General features: G+C 37.5%; 5 protein-coding genes across 6 annotated transcripts; all 5 read left to right on the top strand.

The window, feature by feature from the left end:
- The first annotated feature begins 259 nt into the window (after window positions 1-259).
- si:dkey-33c12.4 (uncharacterized protein LOC560112 homolog) lies at window positions 260-9,391 on the top strand. 2 transcript variants are annotated; one of them, XM_046837559.1, is made up of 18 exons: window positions 260-457; window positions 879-919; window positions 998-1,073; window positions 2,590-2,768; window positions 2,851-2,934; window positions 3,025-3,093; window positions 3,296-3,472; window positions 3,568-3,720; window positions 3,890-3,956; window positions 4,052-4,142; window positions 4,437-4,578; window positions 5,645-5,749; window positions 6,142-6,232; window positions 6,370-6,505; window positions 6,615-6,689; window positions 6,988-7,090; window positions 7,588-7,691; window positions 8,836-9,391. In XM_046837559.1, the coding sequence occupies exons 1-18, from the start codon at window positions 430-432 to the stop codon at window positions 8,948-8,950; spliced, it is 1,836 nt and encodes a 611-aa protein (XP_046693515.1). In that variant the 5' UTR covers window positions 260-429; the 3' UTR covers window positions 8,951-9,391. The 2 variants fall into 2 exon arrangements, with proteins under 2 accessions (XP_046693515.1, XP_046693506.1); XM_046837550.1 differs by having other exon boundaries at window positions 6,612-6,689.
- Window positions 9,392-10,833: 1,442 nt separating this feature from the next.
- si:dkey-33c12.3 (uncharacterized protein LOC335380 homolog) lies at window positions 10,834-13,940 on the top strand. The gene is made up of 3 exons (XM_046875567.1): window positions 10,834-11,921; window positions 12,506-12,630; window positions 12,734-13,940. The coding sequence occupies exons 1-3, from the start codon at window positions 10,962-10,964 to the stop codon at window positions 12,792-12,794; spliced, it is 1,146 nt and encodes a 381-aa protein (XP_046731523.1). The 5' UTR covers window positions 10,834-10,961; the 3' UTR covers window positions 12,795-13,940.
- A 995-nt stretch (window positions 13,941-14,935) lies between these two features.
- LOC124402509 (cilia- and flagella-associated protein 251-like) lies at window positions 14,936-15,385 on the top strand (the record flags this gene model as incomplete). Its single annotated transcript, XM_046875594.1, is given in 1 exon segment — window positions 14,936-15,385. A coding segment is annotated over 1 exon segment (450 nt), but the record flags the coding sequence as incomplete, so codon positions are not given.
- A 19-nt stretch (window positions 15,386-15,404) lies between these two features.
- Window positions 15,405-17,912, top strand: mrps26 (mitochondrial ribosomal protein S26). Its single transcript, XM_046875580.1, has 4 exons — window positions 15,405-15,771; window positions 16,886-17,032; window positions 17,122-17,245; window positions 17,634-17,912. The coding sequence occupies exons 1-4, from the start codon at window positions 15,551-15,553 to the stop codon at window positions 17,763-17,765; spliced, it is 624 nt and encodes a 207-aa protein (XP_046731536.1). The 5' UTR covers window positions 15,405-15,550; the 3' UTR covers window positions 17,766-17,912.
- Window positions 17,913-20,182: 2,270 nt separating this feature from the next.
- On the top strand, window positions 20,183-27,875 carry LOC124402477 (serine protease HTRA2, mitochondrial-like). The gene is given in 9 exon segments (XM_046875546.1): window positions 20,183-20,856; window positions 22,194-22,324; window positions 22,327-22,397; window positions 22,529-22,723; window positions 22,832-22,864; window positions 22,963-23,071; window positions 23,155-23,224; window positions 23,322-23,417; window positions 27,391-27,875. Coding segments are annotated over 9 exon segments (1,338 nt in total). The 5' UTR covers window positions 20,183-20,389; the 3' UTR covers window positions 27,557-27,875.
- Window positions 27,876-27,998: the final 123 nt, after the last annotated feature.

The raw sequence follows: 27,998 nt of genomic DNA, 5'->3' as shown, positions 1-27,998 counted from the left end.
TACTACTACTACTACTACTTCTACTACTACTACTACTAATAATAATAATAATAATTATTATTATTATTATAATCATATCAATATTATTTTATATATCACTTTAGATCACCCCAGAGGAAAATTCAGACGGAAAGCATCATTTGAAAGGATTTTCATTGTAAAGAATTGAAAAAAAAAACACCCTAACGTGTTTCATCAGTAAAAAGGGATAACGTGTATAATGACGCCATTCTTGTAAGCAGGAAGAACTAAGGGAGGTTGTGCGCATGCGCACGAAAGAGGTTGTAGGTTAAGGCATGAGCTGGCAGGAAGAAGTATGAGCAACGCAGTTATAATACTAGAATAAAGAAACAAATCAACTTGATTAATGAAGACTTAGTAGTATAGTTAGTTTTCTACAAATTTGTAGATATATATATAATATACAAAATGTCTAAGCGCAATGTATTCGCGTCTGGTAAGTTTCAGTTCGTTGACCGTCGCCACTCAAACAGACTACAGAGTTTTTCACAAACTTTAGCGAATAAGTACGTTGGTCGGATAAAATCGCGTTATACTGTATAGCTTTGTACATGTTTCGCTATTAACACTGGGGTACATTTAGGGTGTTTTTTTTTTTTTTACAGTGGCTTATTTATTTTCTTCATATTTGCTAGCTAGTTTTTTATACTTTCCCCTAGCTAACATATTTTAAAGATGAGCTATTTAGCTGCGCAATAGAAAGTGAACAGGACCGGCTAACATGTAAAACTGGTTCATTACGGAGCGTAAACGTGTCGTGAATACACACAAACTGCTTTAAGTGCGTATGTCTCGTATCTTGTTAAAAAAAAAGTTTTCTAACTAACTTAAATGTATTATTTGATTTGTGTTCAAAGGTTTCCCCTTTTTGCACGATGGTGCTAGATTACCGATTTACGTAAGTATTTTTTTTTTAACGTTTCATTGTTTTCTTTGTTTTGTTCCTATTTCTTATCTAATTCATATATTTACACAGGATCCAATGGGGAGCCCATTCAATGCAAGACTTCCACAATGCGATTTTGTACTAAATGCCCTGGGATATAATTATGGTAAGATTTTTTTTTGTATGTTTTATTGTCATTTATTTTTACAGAGCAAAATTCTACATTGTACTGATTGCATGTACATTATATTTATGGCATTTAGCAGAGGACGACATACATTTATCTTGTTCAAACAACTGAGTAGCTATTAGGTTAAGGCAATGTGTGGTGTGCCTCATGATCTTTGGTTTCAAAGTCCAATGCCTTAACCACTAGGCTACCATCTGATTGCCATATTCAGATTGGTTATGTTCAACTAGTAACAGACTGGACCAGCTAGAACTTCTGGTTATTTCTAACATTAGAATAGTCAGTGATTATTGTAAACACTGTGCATGATATTAGACTTTAAGATGCCTTATATTAATGTAATTGTGGCTAACACTGAATTATAAAATAAGAGCTTGTATTAGAGGCTGGCAAATTGTTGGTTTTGCCAAGCTAGGTTGCATGGTATTTGAATATATCAGATTAATTGACCAATAGTTTTTAAAATGTATACTTTTAAAATGGATATAAAAAAAAAAACTCAATGTAAAAATTCTGATCTTTATTACAAAAAAATAAAAGACATGCATTCAAACTGAAACAAAAAGCAACACTCTAAATAAATAAAAACAGTTACATTCAAAATTAATGGAAAAAATCCTCATAAAAAAAGCACGTTTATTTGGTTGGTGTCGTTCTGTATAACGCAACCCGGATAAACTATTGATATGGAATTTTGCCGATAGGTTCAGCAATCAGCTGTCAACCTCTGTCTTATATATCACTTATAAGGTTCACATAAGCAACCATAGGCTGAAAGGATTAAAACATGTTAGACAAAAATACAGTCAGCTCTCAGTATTTGCTGCCGGGTCGTGCAGGACAAATGCAAGTGTGCGAAAAACTGCGGATATCTGTATTTAAAATATTTATAACAGAACAACAGTTTGAAATATGCACCACACCTCAATATGTTTTATAAAGTACTGGAGCTGGGAACAGGCAGGCAATATAGTAGAATTATTAACATTTTATAAATCCCAGTTATCGTATTTAACATGTATAATAAATTTGTGTCTATATTTAATGGTTGTAAATGAGAAAAAAATAATACTAATCTATATATTACACAATTGTGGCTTAGTACGTCTTACAAAAATTCCCACAAAAACCGTATTTATTTATTTATTAACAGCAAACTTGCGAATAATCACATCAACAGATGTTAAAACCATTAATTTTTTTTAAGTGTAAATTTCTGATCTTATGAGAGCAGCTCTGTATCATGCTTCAGGGCCTCATGGTCACTGAGTTGTGTCTGTTGCTTTATGATGTCTGTCTTCATACCAGCTCCATAATGAAACTGATTCTCATAACATTTAGCAGAACTGATGTCTTTTTCCATATCTGTAACCCCACTACAAGAACCATGTGGTCTGTCTAATTTAAGAGATTGGTTTGGCTTTAAGGAAAGATTTATATTTGACATTTAAGGTTTACTTATTTTTTCACCCTACTAATGTTTGTTTTTAAGGTCTTGATTACTCTGATCATTATGAGGATTTGACTGATGATGATGATGACGACGACGATGATTATAGCAGGCAAAACAATGGATATTGTGGCTTTGCCGAAAACTTTCTAGATAAAAGGGTTTCCAAACAGCTGTCAGCAATACCACATTATAAAACAGTCAAAAGAGTCACACCTGAGGTAAGTGCTGTTTGTGTGCTTCTTTGTTTAATATACGTGTGGCCTGAAAAGCTTACACAGGTAATGTTTTGTACTATTTTAGGAGGCTGCAAAAAATGCTAAAGAACTTGTAGCTGAAGAGGAAAAACTTAAAGAAAAAGCAGAAAAGAAAAAAAAGAAGAAATTGGTAATGTAAAAATTGCATACTTGTGCCAAGATAATACACAATCTTATTTAAATGTTTTTTTGAGTTTTATTCCTTTCCTGCATCCTACAGAGGCAGCGAGAGAGACGTCGTTTAGAAAAATTAGAAAAGGAGAATGGGAATAAAGATGGTGCCAAACAGGTATGGAAGTGTTTAAAAAGACTTTATAAGAAATTTGTGCCTAATCAATATTTCTCATCTTTTTGTTTTATCAGTGCAATTATCAACCTTGTTTTGAGACCTGTATGAGATCTGTATGACATTTTATTACTACACCACACTGAAACCAAACAGAAAATGGAATTTTTACAGCATTTCTTACTTATTTTTTTCTCACCCATAGAATGCTGCTGCTGTTCCTGATAAATCCCAGCCTTCCGAAAGTGAAAATAAGGAAAAAACAAATAATGGTGTACCTCCAGACCCTGGTCCTAAGTGCAGTTCGATAGCTTCAGAAAGCAGTGACAGTTGCAATGAAGATGATGGTGATGACAATGAGAGCATAATTGATGAACTGGAGGTTAGCTTGTTTTCTGCATCTGTGACTTGTTTTCAACAGATGTTTTTTTAACACCTGCATGTGCATTTAATAATCTCCAATGTTTGGTTCTAAAGCTTGATATGAGTAGCTGCTTTGTGAACAACGCAGCAGCAATCGCAAAACGCAAACTTGAGCAGAAAACTAAATCTGACAGGAAAGACAAAAAAGCTGAAAATGTCAAGATTCCTGGGACAACACATAAAAGTACAACAGAGCCCCTGATTAAGGTAAGCATTATTTTCCATTACCATTTTCTTTTCTTTCTTTTTTTTTTTTTTGATTTTTCTTTTTTTTTTACTTTGTAAAGCGAATTAGTTAATTGGCAAATACACAAATAACTTGATTAATGTATTAAGATGTTGTTCAAAATTACATTTTCAAAACACATATCCACAGAATGTTGATGAAAAGGCATCAGAGGAGCCAGTAAAGGACAATGTTACAAAGAGCATGGAGCTGGCAGGTATGTGTAGCTTAGATGTCCTTTGGTTTTGGTTGTTGTTTAGTTTTTAGTTTTCTTCAGTGACCTGTTTTTCATTTTTCCCTTTGTTTTTTTAGTGATTGGTAATAAATATGCTCAAATAGGAGATTTGGATACGGCGGTGAAGTTCTTTACAGATGCTATAAAGCACAATCCTCAAGAGGTTAAGTAAGTATTAAGACATGTACACACACACACACGTGTAGATTTTTTTGCTTTGTTACGTGAGCAAAAAATTGAGGTACGAGCTCGAAACGGCGCTGCTAGATGGCGAAGCCAGAAAGTAAAGATTGTGACGAAAATTAAGATTAGCAAAGAAGAAAAAGTAAAAAATTAAAGTTTATATATATATATATATATATATATATATATATATATATATATATATATATATATATATATATATATATATATATATGCATAGTTTAGATGTCATATCCACTTTTGCTGTCTACTTGACAGGTTGTTTGGAAATCGCTCCTTCTGTTATGAGAAAATGCAACTGTATGAGAAGGCTTTAATAGATGCTGATATTGCTCTTTCCCTTGACCCAACATGGATTAAAGGACTCTACCGGAAAGGAAAAGCATTAGTTGGGCTAAAGGTAAAGCACATCTTCACACTTTGCATAGAAACATAAATGTAATATATATGTAAGATAAGATATACTTTTATTCGTCCCACAGCGTGGACATTTATATACACTGTGCATTGCGAAAGTATTCATAACCCTTGAATATTTCCACATTTTGTCACGTTATAACCACAAACTGAGATGTATTTTATTGGGATTTTATGTGATAGAACGGCACAAAGTATCACATAATTGTGCAGTGGAAGGAAAATGATACATGGTGTTGCAAAATAAAAAATGTGAAAAGTGTGACGTACATATGTTTTCAGCCCCCGAGTCAATACTTTGTCAAACCACAATTCGCTGCCAATTACAGCTGCAAGTCCTTTTGGGTATGTCTCTACCAGCTTTGCACATCTAGAGACTGTAATTTATGCCCATTCTTCTTTGCAAAACAGCTCCATTTGAATCAGATTGAAAGGAGAACATCTGTGAACAGCAATTTTCCAGTCTTGCCAAAGATTCTCAATAAGATTTAGGTCTGGACTTTGACTGGACCATTTTAACACATGAATATGCTTTGATCTCAACCATTTCATTCTCGCTCTGGCTGTATGTTTAGGGTTGTTGTCCTGCTGGAAGGTCAACCTCTGCTCTAGTCTCAAGTCTTTTTCAGCCTCTAATAGGTTTTCTTTCAGGATTGCCCTGTATTTAGCTCCATCCATCTTCCTATCATTTCTGACCAGCTTTCCTGTCCCTGCTGAAGAAAAGTATTTTATTTAGGGGTGTCAGAGTAAAGTGGGCTGAATACATATGCATGCCACACTTTTCAGATTTTTACACCATGTATCATTTTCCTTCCACTTCACAATTATGCAGAGATCTTTGTGTTGTACTTTGTGTTGGTCCATCACATAACATCACAATAAAATGTTTTTAATTTTTTTGGTTATAACCTGACAAAATGTGGAAATATTCAAGGAGTATGAATACTTTTGCAATGTACTGTGTAAATATATATCAGGTCATTTACTCTGGTAATTTACTCTCTTTTCCTGCAATCATCAATGTCTTTCTTATTCATTTCTTCTCTTAGAGATATTATGAGGCTGGTTTGACCTATAAAAAAGTTTTAAAGATTGACAGCTCCTGTACCGATGCTGCTCAAGAGCTCATGCGGGTACAAATAATGCAGTTGATGGTAAGTAGCTTAGGGTGTGCATCTTTGGTTATTGAATGTGCAATATAAATCGTTTACCTTGTTGCGTAAATGAAAAATAATTAGTGAATTCATGTCAGCAAATGCTAAGATCAAACATAAGTTGTTTTCAAAGAAGATAACAAAGAATTAAAAAAACATTTAGTATAAAAGAAAAGGTTTAACAGCTAAGAGGCAGCTTATTATCAGCATATTATCATTAGTATGACTCTCTCAACTGTGAAATCAAGTCATTTTAAAACTACCTTAACACTGCACGTTTACATAAATACCAACCGTCTCCAGAATAGAGCCCTTGTTTTTTGTTTTGTTTTTTTTGCTTGCTTTCTACATGTATGCCAGAACTCATGCCTTTTGCTTAATTTAAACTACAGGATATGGGATACACTAGAGAGCAAAGTTCAAATGCTCTGATCATACATGGAACAGTAGAAAAGGCTTTAGAGGCTCTCTCTGGTTTACACGGTAATACCATGTCTGTTTTAACAAATTTTCTCAGAGCAATGATTTATAACAATTACAATGATTTACAACATTTCTTTAAAAAAAAAAAAAAAAAAAACCACTCAAATTGTGTTCCATTCTATTTTCATTGACTAAAGCTAATATAGCAGGATCACGTGTACATGTTGAGGAGTTAAGTTACTCTCCAGAAAGAAATCCTCAACCTGTGAAAGTCCCACTAAGAACCATCCCCCAGAATCCACCTAAAGTCAGCACAGCTGTACCGGCTACTGCGTAAGAGTCTAATCTTTTAGATTTTAGCTTGTTAGCAATTTATTTTGCCTTTATCTATAAGCTAAACTAAGGTGTGTGCGTGTGTGTGTGCTTGTGCTTCGACCAGCAGAGAGCTGTTTCCAATCTGGGTTGGGGATCTTGTGCCTGCTTTATCAGAAACAAAGCTCTATGAGCTCTTCAGCAAGTAAGTTGTGTTGTTATCTCAAGACAACTGGCCCTCTTTCCTTAGTTAATATGGGCCACTTGGTTGTAAAGCCTTTTTTGGTTGCAAAATAGATTGTTTCTGCTTTTATGCTCTGTTATTCTTGTAAAGCAGAGTTTAATTCTTTTACAGATTTATTCATTAATTTTTTTTATTGAAGAATTGCGGGAGGATTTGTTGGCGGGATAAAAAAGTGAATCAATATCATGCTAAATTCTACAATCCGTGAGATTAAAATAAATTAAAATTAATTTGCTGTTTTTGTTTTTTGTGTGTCTAGTTTTGGGACAGTCCATAGTGTAAGACTATTGTCAATGAAACGCTGTGCTTTTATCAACTACACCAACAAGGAGGACTGTGAGACCGCCATCAAAAAGATGAATGTACGTTTATTTTAACATCCAATGTCGTTTCAAACATCTGGCAAGTACAAAGAGTTTCATTTACAGGACACTTAGAATAAAAAATTCCAGAATGTAGCAGAGCTCAATAATGATGTCAAACTGTGCAGTATAAAGAGTGAGCTACTAAAACAAAATAAATATTCTGAGTCTGTGAATGTGACCCAGGGATCGTTGTTGCTGATAGTATGATGTCACCAAGACGTTGTGCTGGGTTATAACTAGGTTACTCCAGTGCAACTTATACCCACTTTAACTGTACCATAGTAAAAAGAAGTAACTGCACACGTGGCCGGTTTTGTATGTGTTTTGATGGATGTGGGAAATCCGGGTCAGTAATATTATCCTCTATTTCTGATTGTGGAATGTGCAGGTATTTGTGAACTCCTGACAGTAGGACTGGTGATGGGAGAATATTTGTGTCTTTTTGGTTTGTTTGTATGTTATGTGTGTTTCACATGTGTATATGTTTATTTTAGGGCTTTTGCATTGCTGGGACATGCCTTGTAGTTCGTTACCCTGACAGAATCCACACACATCTTGGTGTATCCAAAGCTGCGACAACAGATGCAGGAAAAGTCAAGTGAGTAAACACAAATAATGGGTAGATTTTAAAAAATTATTTAACATTTATGAGCTTAGTACAGTGGAACCCGGTTATGTCGATGTCCTAGGGGGTCGCCAAAAAGCATCGAGATAACCGATGATCAAGATAAACGAAAATCAAAATGGCGGCAATATATTAACATGCTTGAAATTTCTTTATGTACATGATGTGCGTTAATAAATGAGAATGTGCATGCACGTGTTTTTGAAGGTTTTTTTTACACAACAGCGTTGCCGCGATTTGTTTGATGAAGGCATGCTATAAAAATACATACAGTACATGTTTATCTGTCAGGAATGTACCTGCCACGCCCCCTTCGGCCCCCTTCAGCGTGTCAGGTGCTTTCTCGGCCGCTTTCTCTGAAGCTCCCAACTTCAATCGCGCACATATGGTGCTTGTTTAGCATCATCACCAGCTCCTATTTAAACTTTCACACTCTCACTCTCTGTTATTGTTGGTATATGTTGGTTCACGGCGGTCGTTGTTATCGCTCATGTGTATCCCGGTACGTGTCTTCCCACCGGCACTCTCTCAACGGCTGCTCTTTTCTTCCCAAAGCGCACCGCGGATTCCCCCAATCCTGCCGGTGTTCATTCTATGCTTTTGCTGCTCATCCCACGTTCCGCGCCGCCAAGCGCGGCTTTCGCCTCCCGTTCATCGCATAACATTTAACAACAAAACTCATATGTGCACTAACTAACAGCAGAGATTCACCAGTATACAATACAACACCTGTAGCAGGTGTAAGGCTTGATTTTTCCGCCACTTCCGCGAGTTCTTCTGCGGCTGCACCGAGATAACCGACGTTAAATGGCAAATGTTTCCCCCCTTGTGCTCGAGATATCAGGGTTCGGCGACATAAAAGAATCGACATAACCGATAAAAAATGCTAAGACAAAGCGAGAATTTGGCGGTTCCACTTCAAAAACGTCAACTTAATAGGGTTGTCGAGATAAGCGGGTTCCACTGTATTTTTTGAGTATTTTTTATTTATTTACATATAGAATTGAGGTATGACTTTCTGTTCACTTTTTTGTCGACCTGGAATTTGTTCTATGTCCGTGTTATGTAAAACATTTGTTCTCGAATGTTTCCTTATTTTTGTTTTCCACTTTTGCAGTAAGTTTCCTGATGAGTGTTTTTTCTGGAGAACTACAGGCTGTATCAAGAATAACCGGTGTTCCTACAGACATGTACCAGAACACAAGGGCATCGATCGGCCAAAAGTGAAATGATGAGCGGACACGGAAATGCTTTCAGGGCGACTAACATCAGTTCAAATAGTACTCAGAACACAGCTATTAATAACCTAAACAAGTATACACAATTTATAATTATTGTAACAGGTGATTAACTGGTTAAAATCAATTTATATTCCTTGTAGTTTAAATTTACCTTCACTAGAAAGGTTACATTTGGTTCTCTTTGCTTTTTTTTTAAATCCTTGTATGAATGATGGTTACTACAACCATTATTTTTACTAAAGATTCATACTACTGTTGTCTTAAAGAGGAAAGTTTTGGGACTTGGGTTAATCCTAAGTACTAAGTCAGAGCTGTTTTCATGCACATCTTAATGTATTTTATTTACTTGATTGCTAAAACTTGCAGGAGGCATATTAATACTATGATCTATTGCTATTTTTTTATCAAGTGTAATAAACAACCAGTATGGTTTGTTGTGTGTCCTCTTTTTTTAATACATTGTTATACATGTACCATAAAAACATTCTTTGCATTAATATGGGTGTAATATGATTGTGCATAATCACACTTATTCATCATTCCTTACTTCAAACAAGCAAATGGTTAACATCAAAACTGAAATGTATTTGCCAGTAAATAGTCAATGTTAATATTCATTAACTGTTTACTGGTACAAACCTTTCAGTTTTGCCTCTGAACTTTTTGGGTATGATGCACCAAGTTTTGCACACCTATGTACTGGGAGATTTTCTGGCAAATCCTCTCAAGCTGTGTCAAGTTGTATAGGGATCATTGATAGTCACTTTCAGATCTCTCCAGAGATGTTCAATAGGGTGTAGCAAGTTGATCCTTCGGCCCAGACTGAGGTTCTGAACAGGTTTTTATTAAGGATATCGCTGTACTTTGCTCCATTCAGGTTTCCCTCAATCCTGACCAGTTGTCAAGATCCTGCTGCAGTAAAACACACCATGGCATGATGCCGTGATCATGCTTCACTTTTGGCGTGGCTTTGGGCAGGTGATTAGTGATAAAAATGAAAAAAAGTGAAGGGGGGTCTAAATACTTTTCGGAATCACTGTATATACACAGAGTAGTTTGTGGAAATAGGGAATTTTGGAACTAGAAGTTAGTGACCCTGGGATGAATTTGTAGTGGTACAGAGAAAATTGTTCTGACATATACAAAATGGTTATTTATGAACTAAAATATGATACTCTGGGCATTCATCGGAGCTGGGCAACATGTGGTAAAGGATGAAATAAACAGCTGGCTTTTATTAAACAGGTACCAATGGCAAATCATTTGCCTTTATTTTTATTCAAAATGATTTACTATGGAAAAAGGTAAGAAATACGCAGTTAAGGGGTAAAGGTCTTACTGAAGCACCCAAACATGGCTGCTTGACAGTACAGGGATTTGAAGTCATGACTCCTATTAATAACTGAAAGTTCAAAGATGTTAACCACTGACCTACTATACTAACCTACTTCCCTAAAAGTAGTCTTAAAGGCCTGAAAACTAATATTTTCACTTCTGTAGTCCTGTGTATTTTTTTTTTTTTTTATCAAATCTAATTTTAAAATCAAGCATTTTGATTTGCACAATATAATCCTTAAATACTCAAATGAATTTGTATAGTGTTTATTTGCATACATTCGTTTCTATACATACCTTGTGTTTGTATTGTTTTAACATGTTAGATGCAATATCCTTCAATACTGTACAGTTTGCATTCTGGTTTTTGTGTTCTCTATTTTTTCTCTGAGAGATGTAAGAGCCTGGCATCTCTCCTCATGCTTGCCTGAGTGTAACGTAAGACCAAACTCCACCACTGCTCAGCATCTTATTGGCTGAGGCTGAAACGATGGTGTGTGTGTGTGTGTGTGTGTGTCCTATAAAGCCTGCTGCACAGCAGTATTTCTGAACTGGTGCAGTGCCGGTTCATCTCCACCGATGGTGTGCAGAAAAAGGGGGACCTAGAAGAGAAACTTCGTCAAAAATCTCCACACTTATATACAAAAAAAACCCAAAATTCATCATCATGAGTTTAATTTCCTCCTCCTTCTCACTGAGCAGGCGCTGGGACAACCATTCCAGCCCTTACCGCATCTCCCAGATGCCCTTCACTTCTTCTCGGCGGCTGCTGAAGTCTGAGCCTATGCGCTTCTGGGAACCAAATGAATTGAGTGTAGTGTGTACAGAGCTGGTGGGACTGAGAGCTCAGGAAAGAGAAGAGTTAGTAGAGTTAAATGACCGCTTTGTCTCCTACATCGAGAAGGTGCATTATTTGGAGCAGCAGAATCGGATGCTCATGGTGCAGCTGGAAGCCCTGCATGGCATGCAGACTCAGCCATCTCGACTGCAGCAGCTGTACAGGCAGGAGGCACAGGAACTTCGCCAGCAGCTGCACCTTGAGACTCAGGACAAGGAACACGTTGAAGTGCGGAGAGACAAGCTGCGAGTGGAGCAGGAGCAGGTAGAGAAGCACTGGCAGGACGAAGTGCGGCGGCGTGAGCGGGCCGAGGACGAGCTGCAGCGTGCCAGGGATGAGGCAGACAGAACAACACTTTTGAGCAGCGATGCGGAGGTGAGAGTGATTTCTTTGGCGCAGGAGTTAGCCTTTCTGAAGCAGGTGTTTGCAGAAGAGCGGGAGGGGCTGAAGGTGCAGCTGCAGGTGTCCAGGCTCAGCGTGGAGCCCGATCTGAACAGGCCAGACCTCTCTGCCGCCCTGAGAGAGATCCGTGCCCAGTATGAGAGCCTGGCCAGGCGCAATATGCAAACCGCCGAAACCTGGTACCAGGGAAAGGTGGCCAACGTGGCACAAGCAGCCGATAAGCAGCAGGAGGCAGTGCGCTTGGTACGCGAGGAAACGGCCAAGCACCGTCAACTGCTGCTCACCTGCTCCAATGAAGTTGAAACTCTGCAGAGTGTCATCAACTCACTAAACTCACAGCTCCGAGAGCTGGAGGAGACCCAGAGCGAGGAGGTTGCCAAGTATCAGGTATTAAACAAATCACTGGCTGAGGTCATTCATTGACTAACAAATCATGCTACTATAGTTTTTCTGTGTGACAAATATGTCATCCTTTCTTTTTGTACAGAAGTGATTCAATATTTGCTTATATTAAATATATGGCTACTTTACGCAATTAGAGTAATTAACACAAGTCCTTCTGCCTTTCATTCGAGATTCCGCAGACTAAAGAATTGTGCATTGCTCCTGAGGCAGAATGCTGACTCATTCTTAGTGCTGATGGATGAGCAAATAGCTTTACTTTAGTGTCCACAGACTGTACACCTACTACAAGCAAAATCTCTCTCTCTCTCTCTCTCTCTCTCTCTCTCTCTCTCTCTCTATATATATATATATATATATATATATATATATATATATATATATATATATATATATATATATAGAGAGAGAGAGAGAGAGAGAGAGAGAGAGAGAGAGAGAGAGAGAGAGATTTTGCTTGTTGAATTTTTAACTGTTTGTATGTATAAACAAATATATGGTATAGATTTAGTGAATTCTCTTCGCTCTGACATTTTAATCGTTATTCGTCCTAACTATTTGCTCTGTAGGGGAGGATAAATCATCTGGAGAGGGATATTGCTGAGGCTAAAGAGGAGATGGCACGCTATTTAAAGGAATATCAAGATCTGTTGAACGTGAAGATGGCCCTGGACATTGAAATTGCAGCATACAAGTAATATAATAATTCTATATATAATAATATTAATTGCTCTCTTAGTTTTATGTTGTGCACTTACTAATTTTTTGTGTGCTTTTGATTATATTTGTTTCAACAGGCAGCTGCTTGAGGGGGAGGAGATTCGTCTGACGTACTGCTCTGTGCCTGTTTTGGCATAAACCCAAACCTATAACTCCCCTTTCAAAATTTTACCCATCCCATTGATTCTGATCATTTATGATCACCAAAATCATCTATCTCAAGACACTTTACACACAATTGTTTCCTGATACATTTTGTAAACCTATAGAATTTATGTTTGCCCCTTAAAAAAGGAGACTTCAGCTTTGTCTACAAAAACCCAGTATGGCTTTAGGCTTTCATATCAGCCAAGCAGGTGTCATATTTGATTGTTTAGGTGTAACCCCTGTTTGGCTGGAATGAAAGTCTGCAGCCAGACATCAAGTTTAATTCGAATCCTAATTCTCGCAGCTCCAAACTATATTGCCTAAACCTTTACCCCCAGGACCTAGACCCACATTATGACACTTAACAATAATCCCATTTCCACCATCACTGATTTAAAGAGAAATGAGCCCTTGTGTTAAACAAGAGGTAAACCAGGATTTCCCCCTTCTTCTTCACACTCTAAATGAAACAAGGGCACAATGGAGAGAACACTAAGTTTAGCACTTGCCCAGTCAGAGCTCTTGTTGGTGAATTCTAAGTCCTCGGTTCTTCTCCAAGCACCAATCATGGCTGGTGATCGAGCCCCTTCTGTTCAAACTATCGGCCAGTTGTTTGTGAAGGTGGAATCTTTTCTAAACTAGTCATACTTTAGGCACTGGAAATGAACCGAGACAGTAACCTGTTTTGTCCTGAATTTTGACTCAGTATCCACCAACAGGATGTTACTCTGCACAACGACCCTGTAAGTGTAGTAAGTGAACTGACTGAATGGCTTTTAATGCCTTTCAGAGCTGAAGCACCTCATTTGCTTATCGTTTATATTCCTAGATAAACTTTTAGTCTGCATCTTAAAATTGTGAGCTTTGGTTGTTAGAGTAATTGTAATATTATTTTACTTACTAGGAATATATTGACTAAAAATGTCAAATATTGTTAATAATGAATAATTAGCTAGATGAATTGTGTTTATCCTTATAAAACACTACACTGGTGAATCTTTGCGCTTTCATCTGCTTCTGTTACATCTGTTTATTAATGTGAAACTAAGTCAATTGCTAGTAGGTTGAGAAACAAGCAGAGAAGTAACATCTGCTCCTAAAAACAATACCTACTGAATAAAACTAATTCAAAACTTACCATGCGTTGCGTGTTGTATCTTTGTTTATAATCTATAAGATAGTTTAAATCTTGTTTTTTTATTCAAGTCTTTCAGTCAAAGATATAAAAAGAAATACAACAGCAATTGTTTTGACTTATTATTTGAGAAATCTAAATTAATTTATTCTCTTTGTTTGCAGGGGTATGTTTTCTGGTATTTATAGGATCTATACAGCTACTTTATTGAGCCCAGATTTGAGTGGTTGTGTGTGAGTTTTACACTGGCTCTCAGTGCATCCCACAGAGGCTCAAATGATAGCAGTTCTGACTTTTTTCAGTAAATCTGATTATTTGGATGAGCTCACCAAAAAAAAAAAAGGCGACTCATGGGTTATTGCGTGTTGTTTTTATTTTTGCATTTTGAAAAGACAATTTTAACACTATAAACTGTAGCAACAAAAGAAGTGGAAGAAGAAGAAGAAGAAGTGGAAGAAGAAGAAGATAAAGCATTGATTAGGAAATGCCCAAACTAGGGCTTGTGGGCCCAAATTGACCCTTGGTGACCTTTGATTTGACCCACTATGCAATTTATAAGAAGAGAGGAAAAAAGAAAAAAGTAACTGAGACAGACCTTTATTTTTAATTAAAAATAAACAATTAAAGCTGAAACATTGGCAGTACCTCCCTCTGTGAGTGAACTTTCAGTCTTAAGAAATTGAAAAGCAAACTAACTAACTAACTAACTCTCACCTACACAGTATCGTGTGTCAGTAAGTCAGCTGTAGGCCAATTTGGAAAAAACTTTAAAAAATAAATAGAATATTACATGGCTGGCCAAATCAAAGATCACCACAGATTAGCTTTGGCCAATGGGCTCTAGTTTGGGCATCTCTGGTGTAGAGGCAACAGTCAAATGAAGGCACATTCTGTATTCAGCATTTTTGTTGCGTATAAGTAGAGACCCCTAATGGGAGAAGCAGAAAGAAGAAGAAGAAGGAAAAGAAGGAAAAGAAAAGAAGAAGGAGAAGAAGAAGAAGAAGGAGAAGAAGAAGAAGAAGAAGAAGAAGAAGAAGAAGAAAAAGGAAAAGAAGAAGAAGAATAATAATAATAAGAAGAAGAAGAAAGAGCAGAAGAAGAAGAAGAAGAAGAAAGAAGAAGAAAAAGGAAGAAGAAGAAAGAAGAAGAAGAAGAAGAAGAAGGAAGAAGAAGAAGAGAAGAAGAAGAAGAAGAAGAAGAAGAAGAAGAAGAAGAAGAAGAAGAAGAAGAAGAAGAAGAAGAAGAAGAAGAGAAGAAGAAGAAGAAGAAGAAGAAGAAGAAGAAGAAGAAGAAGAAGAAGAAGAAGAAGAAGAAGAAGAAGAAGAAGAAGAAGAAGAAGAAGAAGAAGAAGAAGAAGAAGAAGAAGAAGAAGAAGAAGACGTGGGGTGTGGTTTTACATCTTACCATTAGATGGCAGTATGTAACACTTGTTTCCTATCACACATAAACACAGTGAGTAAAAGAAAAGAAAGCACTTCCTCTGTGAAAGGTCTTCAGCATGGCGACCTCCTGCCAGAGGCTCAATGTTGCATAGCCGCACTGTGTACAGTAGGATCCACTGTTGAGTGGTTTATATAAACGGGTGTTAATCGAACATACACAGGAGTATACAATGTTCTCGGCGGTAGTTCGGAGTCGGACTCCTGTCTCTGTGGTGCTGTCCCCAAGGTTTGGTGTTGTGCTGGAGAGTGTACGGGGCAGGAAGTCTCGCAGTGACCCGAAAGCCAAGTCCAAAGCGGGCCGGATCAAGACCCCGCCCCCGGTGGACCCTGTGGAGATGGTGGTGCTGAAGGAGCGCTTCACTGAATATAACCTCATCATGAGGGCGCTTAGGTAAAGACTTCTACACCTCAGTGTCCTACAGAAACATGCTTCCTCAGACACCGAGAGGCTTTTAATGCAAACGTGCCGCCAGGCTGCTTGTCTATACACATTGGTTTTGAAGCTTTTTAATTTCCATGTGCATAAAAAGCACAATTACATTAGTACTTTGCTTGTTGTCCTTCAAACCTACACATAATGCCAACATATTTACAGTCCAATGACACCACAGCACCACAACAATGCTCAGATTCAGAAGACATTTTATACACACACACACACACACACACACACACACACACACACACACACATTTAATAATAATAATTGACCTAATGAGGTTGTTAAACTGTCTAATAGCTTGGGGTTACAGACTGATCCTGAATCTTGCACTCCGATTTCTGATATGTATTTATTTATTTCCCTGATTGGAGAGCAGTGTATCTGCTGGCTGACCAGGATCATGTGAATATCCAGATACCTGAAATGCACCAGTGATCCTCCATGTGGTCCTTATCGCATACGCCTTCCTATATGTTCATACTCAGTGCATCACCAATTCTTATTACAATGTCTTCTTAAAAAAAATTAAACTGTGATATTTGTGTTAGCTCTGTTTTAGTTATACATTAATTTTAAATTGAAAAGAGACTTAAAAAAAAACTGTGCATCAACGGAGAAGGTTTCCGAACCTTTAATGATCTTTGGTTCTCTGATTTCAGACAGTGGATATTCGCAAACCAAATATTTACATTTAGGCGTTTGGCACACGCTCTTATCCAGAGTGACTTACAATTATCTCATTCATACAACTGAGAAGTAAAGGGTTAAGGGCCTTGCTCAAGGGCCCAGCAGTGGCAGCTTAGTGGTGGGTCTGATCAGAAGTCCAACATCTTAACCATTTATTAACCACTTCCCAAATATTAAACATGCCAATATCTATGGAAGGCAATGGAATGAAAGCTGCTAAGTTTTTTAAAAAGTAAATGAATCATGAATATCATGCAATGATGTGACTACATTGATCAAATGTCTAACAAATAAATACAATATATTCTACAGATAAAGTAGACTGGGTTTGTGACTTCTATATGTATGCATGAGCTTGTGCGTGTTGTGTTTACAGACTACAGTTTAAAGAGGAGATGCTGAGGAAGCGCTATGAGGAAGAAACTGGATCTCTGGCAGAAGAGAGAGCCAAGCAAGAGACTGAGGAACACCGCTCATTAATGGCCTGGAATGATGCAGAAAACCTTAGACTGCGAAAAATCCGGTGAGACAGAAATATGCACTGAAAGCACTTAGACAGCATGTGTGAATTGTTCAGCACCTGAATAAGACTGTATTTTACTGTGCCTGTAGTGAGCTGCGTGTGCAGAAAGAGACTGAGGCTGCTGAACAGAAGAGTAAAGAGGCAGCGATTTTGCATCAACAAGAGCTTGAGAACTACATAAAAGAAAAGGAGAAAGAAATCCTGCGGCTACAGGTGGGAACAATAAACAAATAATGCAATACAGGTAGTCGTCGACTTACGACCACGATTGGTTCCGACAGACCGGTCGTAACACGATTTGCTCGTCAGTAGAGTAGGCTATATGTACAGTACTGTAAAATGATGTTATAAAAATCTTTAAGTAGTATTTTATCATTTTCTTTCATTATTGTTATACTGTATATATCATCATTTTCTTTGTTCATTTTATGCCATTTGTATCATCTCTACACCATTTTGTTTCTTACTGTCGTACGCCACGGCTAGCGATTGTGGTCGTAAAGTCGAATGGTCGTAAGTTGCGTAGGTCGTAAGTCGACGACTGCCTGTACACACTTGTGATCATGAGAAAATATTTACCTTTAAATGATCTCTCTTTTAGGAAGAGGCAAAGAACTTTATTACACTGGAGAATTTGGATCAGCGCATTGAGGAAGCATTGGACAACCCTAAAAACTACAACTTTGCTATAAATAAAGAGGGACACGTGGTCAAGCGAACTCTGCAGCAATAAGAAACATTGATCAAATCGGGTTTGAAGAGACTGAACAAATATTCCTGTCTATTTGTGCTAATAAACCTGTGCGTTTGTGTTCATTCCTAGGATGTCACATTTGATGTAAATTTAACCTGTGTTTCATATAAACATGCATTTCATGTCCCTTATGTGAAAATGACTGGTTTTTAAAGCATTTTTGTCATCATGTCAATGATGGGGTTGGAAACACAGTTGCACTACATGGTCGTGTTTCTTAAGGATGTTTGGTCTTGAGGACTTATCTGAAGATGCTTCTATACTGGTCACTCTCAAATATTCCTTAATTGGATAAAATAAGTTTTATCAGGCTGGTCTGACTACAATTTGCAAACTGTACATTTTATTGAAATAATGATTAAGTTTAGAGAATTAGTGAGTTTTTAAAGGGTTTTTTCCCCCTAGGTTTACTGTTTCTAAAGGATTCCGGTTGCTTAGTGATTTTATGAGTGTTTCAGTATAGAAAGAGCAAACATTGAACGGTCATGTAGAAGACTTTTCTGGACTATTTTACATTAATGAAGCCTGCAGGCTTGTTTCAGCAAGTTATTCAGAATTACTGAGATTTTAAAGTACATACAATGCAGAATGTTTCAGTATCTACCACAGTGAATGAAATAATTATATGAACCCCTTACAAAGAAATGAAAGTCTAGAATTTTTATGGTAGGTTGATTTTAACAAGGAGAAAGAATATTTAAAAATGTAAATAATTAGTTTTTGATCAGGTAAAATAAGTATTTGTTCCTGTTCCAACCAGCAAGACTCCTACAGACCCAAATTAGTCCTGTCCCTTTAAGAAAGAACTCCTAAAATCAACTCATTATGTGCATTACACCTATCACAGAATTAACCTCCAAAGACCAAGACCAGAGCACTGTCAACGGATGTCAGGGATGAGATTGTAAACCTGCACAAGGCTGGAATGGGCTACAAGACCATCAGCAAGAAGCTTGAAGAGAAAAAGACCACTGTGGGTGCGAAAATAGAAGAAATACAAGATGTCAATCGCCCTCGCTCTGGAGCTCCATGCAAAATCTCACCTCATGGGGTAAGGATGATTCTGAGAAAGTTAAAGGATCAGCCCAGAATTATATGGGAGAAGCTTGTTAATGATCTCAAGGGAGCAGAGACCAGTCACCAAGAAAAACATTGGTAACACACCAGGGCTCTGCTCAAGAATGCACATGAACAGACGCGTCTGACATTTGCCAGTGAACACCTGAATGGTTCAGAGAATGCTTGGGAGAATGTGATGTGGTCAGATGAGGCCAAAATGTAGCGCTTGGAGGCAGAGAAATGCTGAATATGACCCCAAGAACACCATCCCCACTGTCAAACATGAAACATTCTGCTTTGGGGCTGCTTCTCTGCTGAAGGTACAGGAAGACTTCACCACATGAATGGGGCCATGCACTGCGGAATCTCCTCCTGATCTCAGTCAGAACACTATAGTTAGGTGGTGGATGTGTCTTCCAGCATGACAATGACCAAAAACATACGGACAGTGCAACAATCTGATGGCCCATTCCAGCCTTGTGCAGGTCTACAATGTTGTGTCTGAAGTCCTTTGACAGCTCTGGTCTTTCCCATGGAGGTGGAAAGGTTTGAAAGGAAGAGGTTGATTCTGTGATGTCTTTCATTCACATAATGATTTGACATTAGGAGTATTTTCCTAAAGAGACAGGACTAATGTGGGTCTGTGGGAGTCAGAATTCTTGCTGGTTGGTATGGGATCAAATACTCGATTAAAGATAAATTAATTCATAACCATCTTTAATGGGGTTTTTTTTCTGGATCACATTTTTTTTCTGGATCACATTATTATTTGGAGTTAGTGTGCTAAAGCAAGTGTTCCCCAGTAATTCTCTGGCTTTCAGTATATAAGTAAAACCATTATGTTTCAGCCGTCTGTCACTGTTAGTAACACAGCATCGACATGAAGATGATATTCTTCTTTACCAATTTCACCCTGAGTAATATAATTTCTGGAAAATTAATATATAAACTATTTTGTGGGGTAACTTAATATGTATAACATCACCGCTGGGTTAATTCATTACTTCTGTTAACTCATAGATGTACATTTGATGATGATCAATGAGTTTATTTTTATATATAACTAAATATACACAATATATAGGCAACATAACTGTTTAATTACTTTTACTAGTAAATATAATATTTATTGGATCTTATCTGTATGGTGCAATATAAAATATAGTTTATTATCTAATATTAATGATATCCTCATTTGCCATTTTTCTAAACCAATCACTAATAATAGTTCAATTAATGATGTATATGGATTTTTAAAACACACACACACACGTTCTCTTCATGTGCTTAGCTTATGATTGGACGCGGCCACGCATGCGCAAATAGAAACTTCCGGAGTAGGAAGCATGTAGTTCCTGAACAACTACTGGATGTAGTGCTGAACTACTGTAAAGCGGTAGTCCTGAGTTTATTTTGATACGAGGGTGCGGTGGATTTCCCCCGGAGATTTTTCTTTAGGAATATTTATCATAAATGCTAGATGAAGAAAACTTGTCCAGCGGGCTGCAGAATTTCCTGACGAACTGTTTCATATCTGATGCAACATGGCAACAACACGTCTCCCTTTCCTAAGGATGATGACGTGCCTCCGACACAGTGGAGCTCATGTGAAGTTGTCGCCTTCGGGACTTGTACGAACTTTATCCAGCACGTGTTCAGAGAAACCAGCAAAAGAAAACACGTCCGTCTGTAGAGCTCTAGTGTCGGGAGGAGGACGGGAAGAAGGCAGCGGCGGTGGAGGAAGTGGAGGAGCTGGGACATGTGTCCTTGGAGTCGCGGGGTTTGGATTGGGGCTGAGCGGAGCTGCTTTACTCAGTGATCAGGACGAGCAGGAGAAAGGCGTCTCCCAGAGGAACCGATCTATCACGAACTCTGTGCTCCATCACTTTATCCCTACAGTCTTCTGTGCTACCCCGTATAAAGATGACAGTCCGCGCTATAAGTACAACTTTATTGCGGATGTAGTGGAGAAGTCAGCGCCTGCTGTAGTTTACATTGAGATATTAGGACGGTGAGTTTACCTCTAGACAGCTTCAGTAACAAGTTTGCAAACTTTCCCCAATACTACACAATGTGGGTGTACCAAATACATCATAGAACAGCTGTGTTATACTGTCTATACAATATGGTCAGGTGTCCACAAACTTTTGGCCATCATGCCCTGTGGTACCTCTCCAAAATGAAACTGCTTTTGTAACAAACTAATATTACAAAAAACCCCTTCACTGAAACGAAAGGGCCCAAACATGCTCCAGCATGACTACGATTCTGTGTACAGTATGAAGAACTCGAGTGTCCTAAACAGACCTCTGACCTCTACCCCATAAAATAGCTTTGGGATTGACAGGAACATTGCAGGCCCTTTTTCTTTTACCATCAGAAACTCACTAATATTCCAGCTGAATGGGCAGATTCTCACAAGATCTAGTAGAAAAATATCCCAGATGTGTGGACACTGATGAGGGCCAAAATCAGGAATGGTATGTTCAAGAAGCACAAGTCTAAGATGGTCAGAGACCCTCCATAATCCTTTGGCCATAAAGTAAATATAAATATATTTATTTATATATATATTTATTTAACGTTTCTTAAACTTCAAAGTACCATGTTTAGGGTATTAATAACACAGTAGTGCTCATTACCTGTTTTAGGCATATGGTAACATTCTAACATGAGAATTAGCTTAAAAAGCACATTTTATTGTATTTAATAAACTTTAATACAGTCAAATCAACATAACACAGTAACTTCTATAATATTTTATAGTAACCCCATACTTATTTAGGAATATCTTGTTGAAAGTTGGTTATGACCTTTTTAAAAAAAAAGAAAAGATTCAAAACTGAGCATGCATAAGAGGTCAAAAGACCTGTGTGAGTCAATGCTTTGCTTAAGGATATTTGTCATATTTAAAATTATCATATTTTTTTTCAAAATATCAAAGATTTTTTCAAGCATTTTGTTAGAATTTTTTTATAATAAATAATTATATTATTTTATAATAAAAGAGACCTCTACGAATACAAATACAAAATGTGAAAACAAATGTCTTTTCTCATATTTATTAAAATTTTTTGTCTTCTGTTCTTTAGGCACATGTGTACATTTTTAATCAACTGAATAATTTCATTGTTATTTAAGTTTAATGGTTATGGTTTAATACCTTGCTGTATTAGATTACACACAGAAGCCTGGGCGCACTATGGACCCTCAGCAATGCTGCCTTTCTTGTTTGTTAAACATTATAGTCAATATATAATTGTTGTATTTGGAATATTAGTTTGAATAAACACCCGTGTTATGAAGAATCCTATAGGTTAAGCCATTACGTTTATCTTTTTTTAACAGGCATCCGTTCTCTGGCCGTGAGCTCCCTATCTCTAATGGTTCAGGCTTCATCATTAGTGCTGAAGGCCTCATAGTGACCAATGCCCATGTAGTAGCCAACAAGCGTGGGGTTCGTGTCAAACTGGCCAATGGGAGACATACGATGCCATTGTACAAAATGTGGACCAGGCCGCAGACATCGCAACAATTAAAATCAATGCCAAGGTAATACTGATGATATTTTGAATGTTACTGATAAGAGATATTGTTTGCTTGGTTACAGCTCATGGTCTTTTATGTTTATTATCCTCAGTGGCATTATTACTGATATGTCATTTTTCTGGGGTTTTTAACAGCATCCGTTGCCCACTTTGCCTCTTGGCAAGTCGTTAGATGTGCGTCAGGGGGAGTTTGTGGTTGCCATGGGGAGCCCTTTCGCTCTGAGGAACACCATTACATCTGGAATAGTTAGCTCAGCTCAAAGAGGGGGCAAAGAACTGGGCCTGTCTAATGGCAATATGGACTACATACAGACCGATGCAGCCATAGATGTGAGAAAGCACTGAATTGTTTACTTTAGGTTACATGTTTGTTTAAGGCTCTAATTGTATAAAAATTATGAATGTTTATGATTTATGATTTGCAATGTACATTTACAGTTTGGGAATTCAGGTGGTCCACTTATTAATTTGGTGAGTTTGTGTTTTTTTTTTTTCAGAAAAAAAAATGACCTACTTTAAACAATTGTATCACACATTTAGTATTCAAACTGATTTTTTTTTTTACTCAGGATGGTGAGGTCATTGGTATTAATACCATGAAAGTGACTGCTGGCATTTCCTTTGCCATTCCCTCTGATAGACTTCGTCTATTTCTCGAGCAGGCTACTGAAAAAAAGAGTAAGACGGACCGCTGTTCTCATTCTTTTCTATCACTCGTCATGCTGCTGCTGGATTTCTCAGTGCTCTTCTGTTGCTTACAGGTTCCTGGTTCAGTGGGTCTAAAAACAAACGGCGCTACATAGGAGTGATGATGTTAACTCTTACACCCAGGTACCTTAACCGACAGTGCTAATCTAGATATACGAACGCACTTAATATTATACAGCTGCATCTTATGAGTCGTTCCTGATGTCTTATTACCTTACAGTATAATGAACGAGTTGAAGATGCGTGATCCGTCATTCCCTGACGTAACACATGGAATCCTCATCCATCGTGTTATACCGGGCTCTCCAGCTAACAGGTCAGCAGATTAAATTATATTGCTTACAAATTTGACATACAGCATCATATTCACTACTGTTAAACACTCACAACATTGACTAGCTAATGTGAAAAATATATTCTTATTTTGCGTTTATTAAACATCCTGCTTTTTCATTTATTTTAGTTCAGGATAGTTTGATGATGCACCACTTAGGAACTATTGCAAATTGCTGCTGCCATACATGATCATAATCAATGTAAATGTTTAGTCAATACTATACAATAAACAGTATAGTATATCACAATTATTTTGTCTGTATTAACGCATACCTCTCGATGCTTAGTTTACAATCCGATAGTAACGAATCATATACAGTGTGTACGGAAAGTATTCAGACCCCCTTAAATTTTTCACTCTTTGTTATATTGCAGCCATTTGCTAAAATCATTTGTTAATTTCTTTTCCTCATTAATGTACACATAGCACCCTATATTGACAGAAATACACAGAATTGTTGACATTTTTGCAGATTTATTAAAAAAGAAAAACTGAAATATCACATGGTCCTAAGTATTTAGACCCTTTGCTCAGTATTTAGTAGAACCACCCTTTTGATCTAATACAGCCATGAGTCTTTTTGGGAAATATGCAACAAGTTTTTCACACCTGGATTTGGGGATCCTCTGCCATTCCTCCTTGCAGATCCTCTCCAGTTCTGTCAGGTTGCATGGTAAACGTTAGTGGACAGCCATTTTTAGGTCTCTCCAGAGATGCTCAATTGGGTTTAAGTCAGGGCTCTGGCTGGGCCATTTAAGCACAGTCACAGAGTTGTTGTGAAGCCACTCTTTCGTTATCGTAGCTGTGTGCTTAGGGTCATTGTCTTGTTGGAAGGTAAACCTTCGGCCCAGTCTAAGGTCCAGAGCACTCTGGAGAAGGTTTTTGTCCAGGATATCCCTGTACTTGGCCACATTCATCTTTCCCTCGATTGCAACCAGTCGTCCTGTCACTGCAGCTGAAAAACACCCACACAGCATGATGATGCCACCACCACCACGTTTTCTTCACACATACCGCTTAGAATTAAGGCCAAAAAGTTCTATCTTGGTCTCATCAGACCAGAGAATCTTATTTCTCACCATCTTGGAGTCCTTCAGGTGTTTTTTAGTGTCTTGCACTGAGGAGAGGCTTCCGTTGGGCCACTCTGCCATAAAGCCCAGACTGGTGGAGGGCTGCAGTGATGGTTGACTTTCTACAATTTTATCCCATCTCCCGACTGCATCTCTGGAGCTCAGCCACAGTGATCTTTGGGTTCTTCTTTACCTCTCTCACCAAGGCTCTTCTCCCCCGATAGCTCAGTTTGGTCGGACAGCCAGCTCTAGGAAGGGTTCTGGTCGTCCCAAACGTCTTCCATTTAAGGATTATGGAGGCCACTGTGCTCTTAGGAACCTTAAGTGCAGCAGAAATTTTTTTGTAACGTGGGCCAGGTCTGTGCCTTGCCACAATTCTGTCTCTGAGTTTTTCAGGCAGTTCCTTTGACCTCATGATTCTCATTTGCTCTGACATGCATTGTGATCTGTAAGGTCTTATATAGACAGGTGTGTGGCTTTCCTAATCAAGTCCAATCAGTATAATCAAACACAGCTGGACTCAATTGAAGGCATAGAACCATCTCAAGGATGATCGCGCCTAAGGTAAATATATGAGTGTCACAGCAAAGGGTCTGAATACTTAGGACCATGTGAGATTTCAGTTTTTCTATTTTAATTAATCTGCAAAATGTCAACAATTCTGTGTTTTTCTGTCAATATGGGGTGCTATGTGTACATGATTGAGGAAAATAAATTAACTTAAATATATTTTGCAAATGGCTGCAATATAACAAATAGTGAAAAATTTAAGGGGTCTGAATACTTTCCTTACCCACTGTAGATGCCTGAAAAATTGTTTTTGATTTTCACTGGATGCTGAGGTATTTGTCAATTATAAAATACCAATCTATTAACAAATGTTACAGCTTACAGAGTTAAATGAGTGCTTTGTGTGTATTTGTGCATCTTAGTGCTTGATTGTGGTTCTTTTTTTTCTTATTCTTTTTTTATATATTGTGTTGTGTATATACTGTATCATGTCTCTATTCTTTTATATATTTGTACGTCTTTTTCTTTTTTTTTTTTGCTGCTGTAACAGAGAAATTTCCCAACTGCCACTTATCTTAAGTTTTAGATAAAAGCACATTGATTTTAACTTGCAGTAAAATTACTGCTCATGCATTTGTAGTACACCAGTAAACAAATCAAATTGAGCTTGTGTTCATACGCTGCATGTCCAGAAAAAATAATGTCACCACCTGGATTTAACTGAGCGAGGTTAATTAAGGTAACAGGATTCCATTAGATAATTACTGCAGTAATTACTGTGTTTCAGCTGCAAGTTATTTAACACAAACTACTGATGCAGTGGGTAGCTTCTCATTTTGTGAATAACTGTCAGAAGACATTTCCTGTGGTCATGGAAAAGATGTCGCTCTGTTTCAGAAGGATTCCACATTATTGGCCTGCATCAGTAAAGATTTAGCTTATTGCTTTGATTACAGTACACATTAACTGTGTTTATTTATATAAATTAACACAGTGAATGTGTACTGTAATCAAAGCAATAAGCTGTCCAAACCAAAATATTACAATGACTTTTATTGTGGTCATTTAGTTTATATTTGATGTATGCTGTACACTTATTGAGCACGTATTGGCCTTCCATGCTATTATTTAATCAACAATGTGGCAGCATGACAATAATAACTGGGACAGTTCAGCAACTTCAATTAATGTTCACAATAAAAATCAGAATAGGGAAAAATCCTGATCTCACTGGCTAAGAGTCCACATTCTTCACTCAAGTAGAACAGATACTCATGTTTTGGTTGAAGTAAAAGGTTGGTCTCTGACATGTACTGAAGTAAAGTAGCCATTACTACTACCTCTTTTTGTGTGTCATGCTGGCAACTGGACCTCACATCATATTAATATATTAATACAGAAGAATTTCACATTTTGTTACCTAATGAATGTGTCCCGGCTGAACAACCACCATATAGAACACAAGCAGAGAAAAGATGATGATGATCGGGTGATCAGGAATGTGTCTGTTCTCAGTCATGTTTACATCACTGACGCCCTCTGACTCATCCGCGTTAGCAGAACTTCTTGTTGCCATCTGCTTTGCTCATTGTTAGCTTCGTAGGCTAATCTACATCTGTGGTGTGTGAGTGCCAGGAAATGATACACCAGTAGTAGGATGAAAAAGCCACGCAATGACAAGAAAAAAATTTTGATCATGTCTCAAATAGTCACCAAAGTATCAAGAGGGGTTTGAGGATATAAGAAGTACAGATATTTGTGTAAAAAATTTAATGAGTGAAAGTAAAAAATTGTCCAAAAAATAAAAAGTGAAGTAATGATACCAGAAAAATCTACTTGGTACAGTAACAAAAAGTAACAATCAGTATAGTATCTCTGTTAACTGTGGCATATGGGCTGGTTTCTGTATTTCAGAAACTGTTCTGGAATGTCCCGGGATTTTAACCCACAATTTTCTATGGTGTGAAAAACGAGAAACACTGCTTTTGTAGCCCATCCACCTCATGGTTCAAAGCATTGTGCATGATGAAATGCATTTCTGCTCACCACAATTGTAAAGAGTGATATATACTATATCCTTATAAATGGCTTAAATCAGGCTGGCCATTTTCTTCTGACCTCTTATCAAAAAGGCATTTCAAATCACTACTATACTATACTATAGTACTATAAACTACTATATTTTGCTTTTTATATCATTTTGTTGTGCTGATGCTACATGATTAGAACTTCATGAATGTGCAATTGTATATGTGTTCCTAATAAAGTGAGCTGTGTGTGTAAATACGCCTTGAACTGGTCTGTGTTATATGGTTTATAAACATCCTGTTGTCACGTGACCTCACTTTCTGTTTTGTGTGTATCTGTAACAGAGCGGGTATGAAACCAGGTGACATCGTGGTGGAGGTCAACGGGTTAAAGGTGAACACATCGGAAGAAATCTACAATGCAGTAAGGACAAGTGACAGCATCAACATGGTGGTGCGCAGAGGTCAGGATCTTCTGATGCTGCACATGACCCCTGAGTTCACAGAATAACAAACTTCAGTATTTTGGCTTATGGAAAAAATGCTGAATATACATTTTTTCTAACAGGTTTGAAATGACCAGGTTTAAGTGTATGTTAGAAATGAGTTTGAACTTAATTTGAAAAGGTCACATGCTCTGTGGTTCATAGGATTCATTTATTAATGAACCAGTTTGCAACGGCTAATCTTTTTTTTTGAACAGGCATCAATGTGTAAATGACTGATACATGAAGTCATCGAAATGTCATGAGCACAATTGAGCGTTAGACCTGAGAATAAATTGGTTTGTGTTTTAACATTTGTACAAATAAACAGTATTGACACATTGACACACTTTATATTACATTATATCGCTTTATATTTTCTTCTCTTAAAATTCGCCCAAATTAAAACTAGAAAGTTCAGCAGCCCCAATTTCTTATGACTGAACTTGGCTATCGCTATATATGTGA

This window comes from Silurus meridionalis, chromosome 2 (assembly GCF_014805685.1).
Source record: "Silurus meridionalis isolate SWU-2019-XX chromosome 2, ASM1480568v1, whole genome shotgun sequence".
Taxonomy (NCBI): Eukaryota; Metazoa; Chordata; class Actinopteri; order Siluriformes; family Siluridae; genus Silurus; species Silurus meridionalis.
Note: the sequence above shows the minus strand (reverse complement) of the source record. Positions and strands in the feature narration are given on the sequence as shown.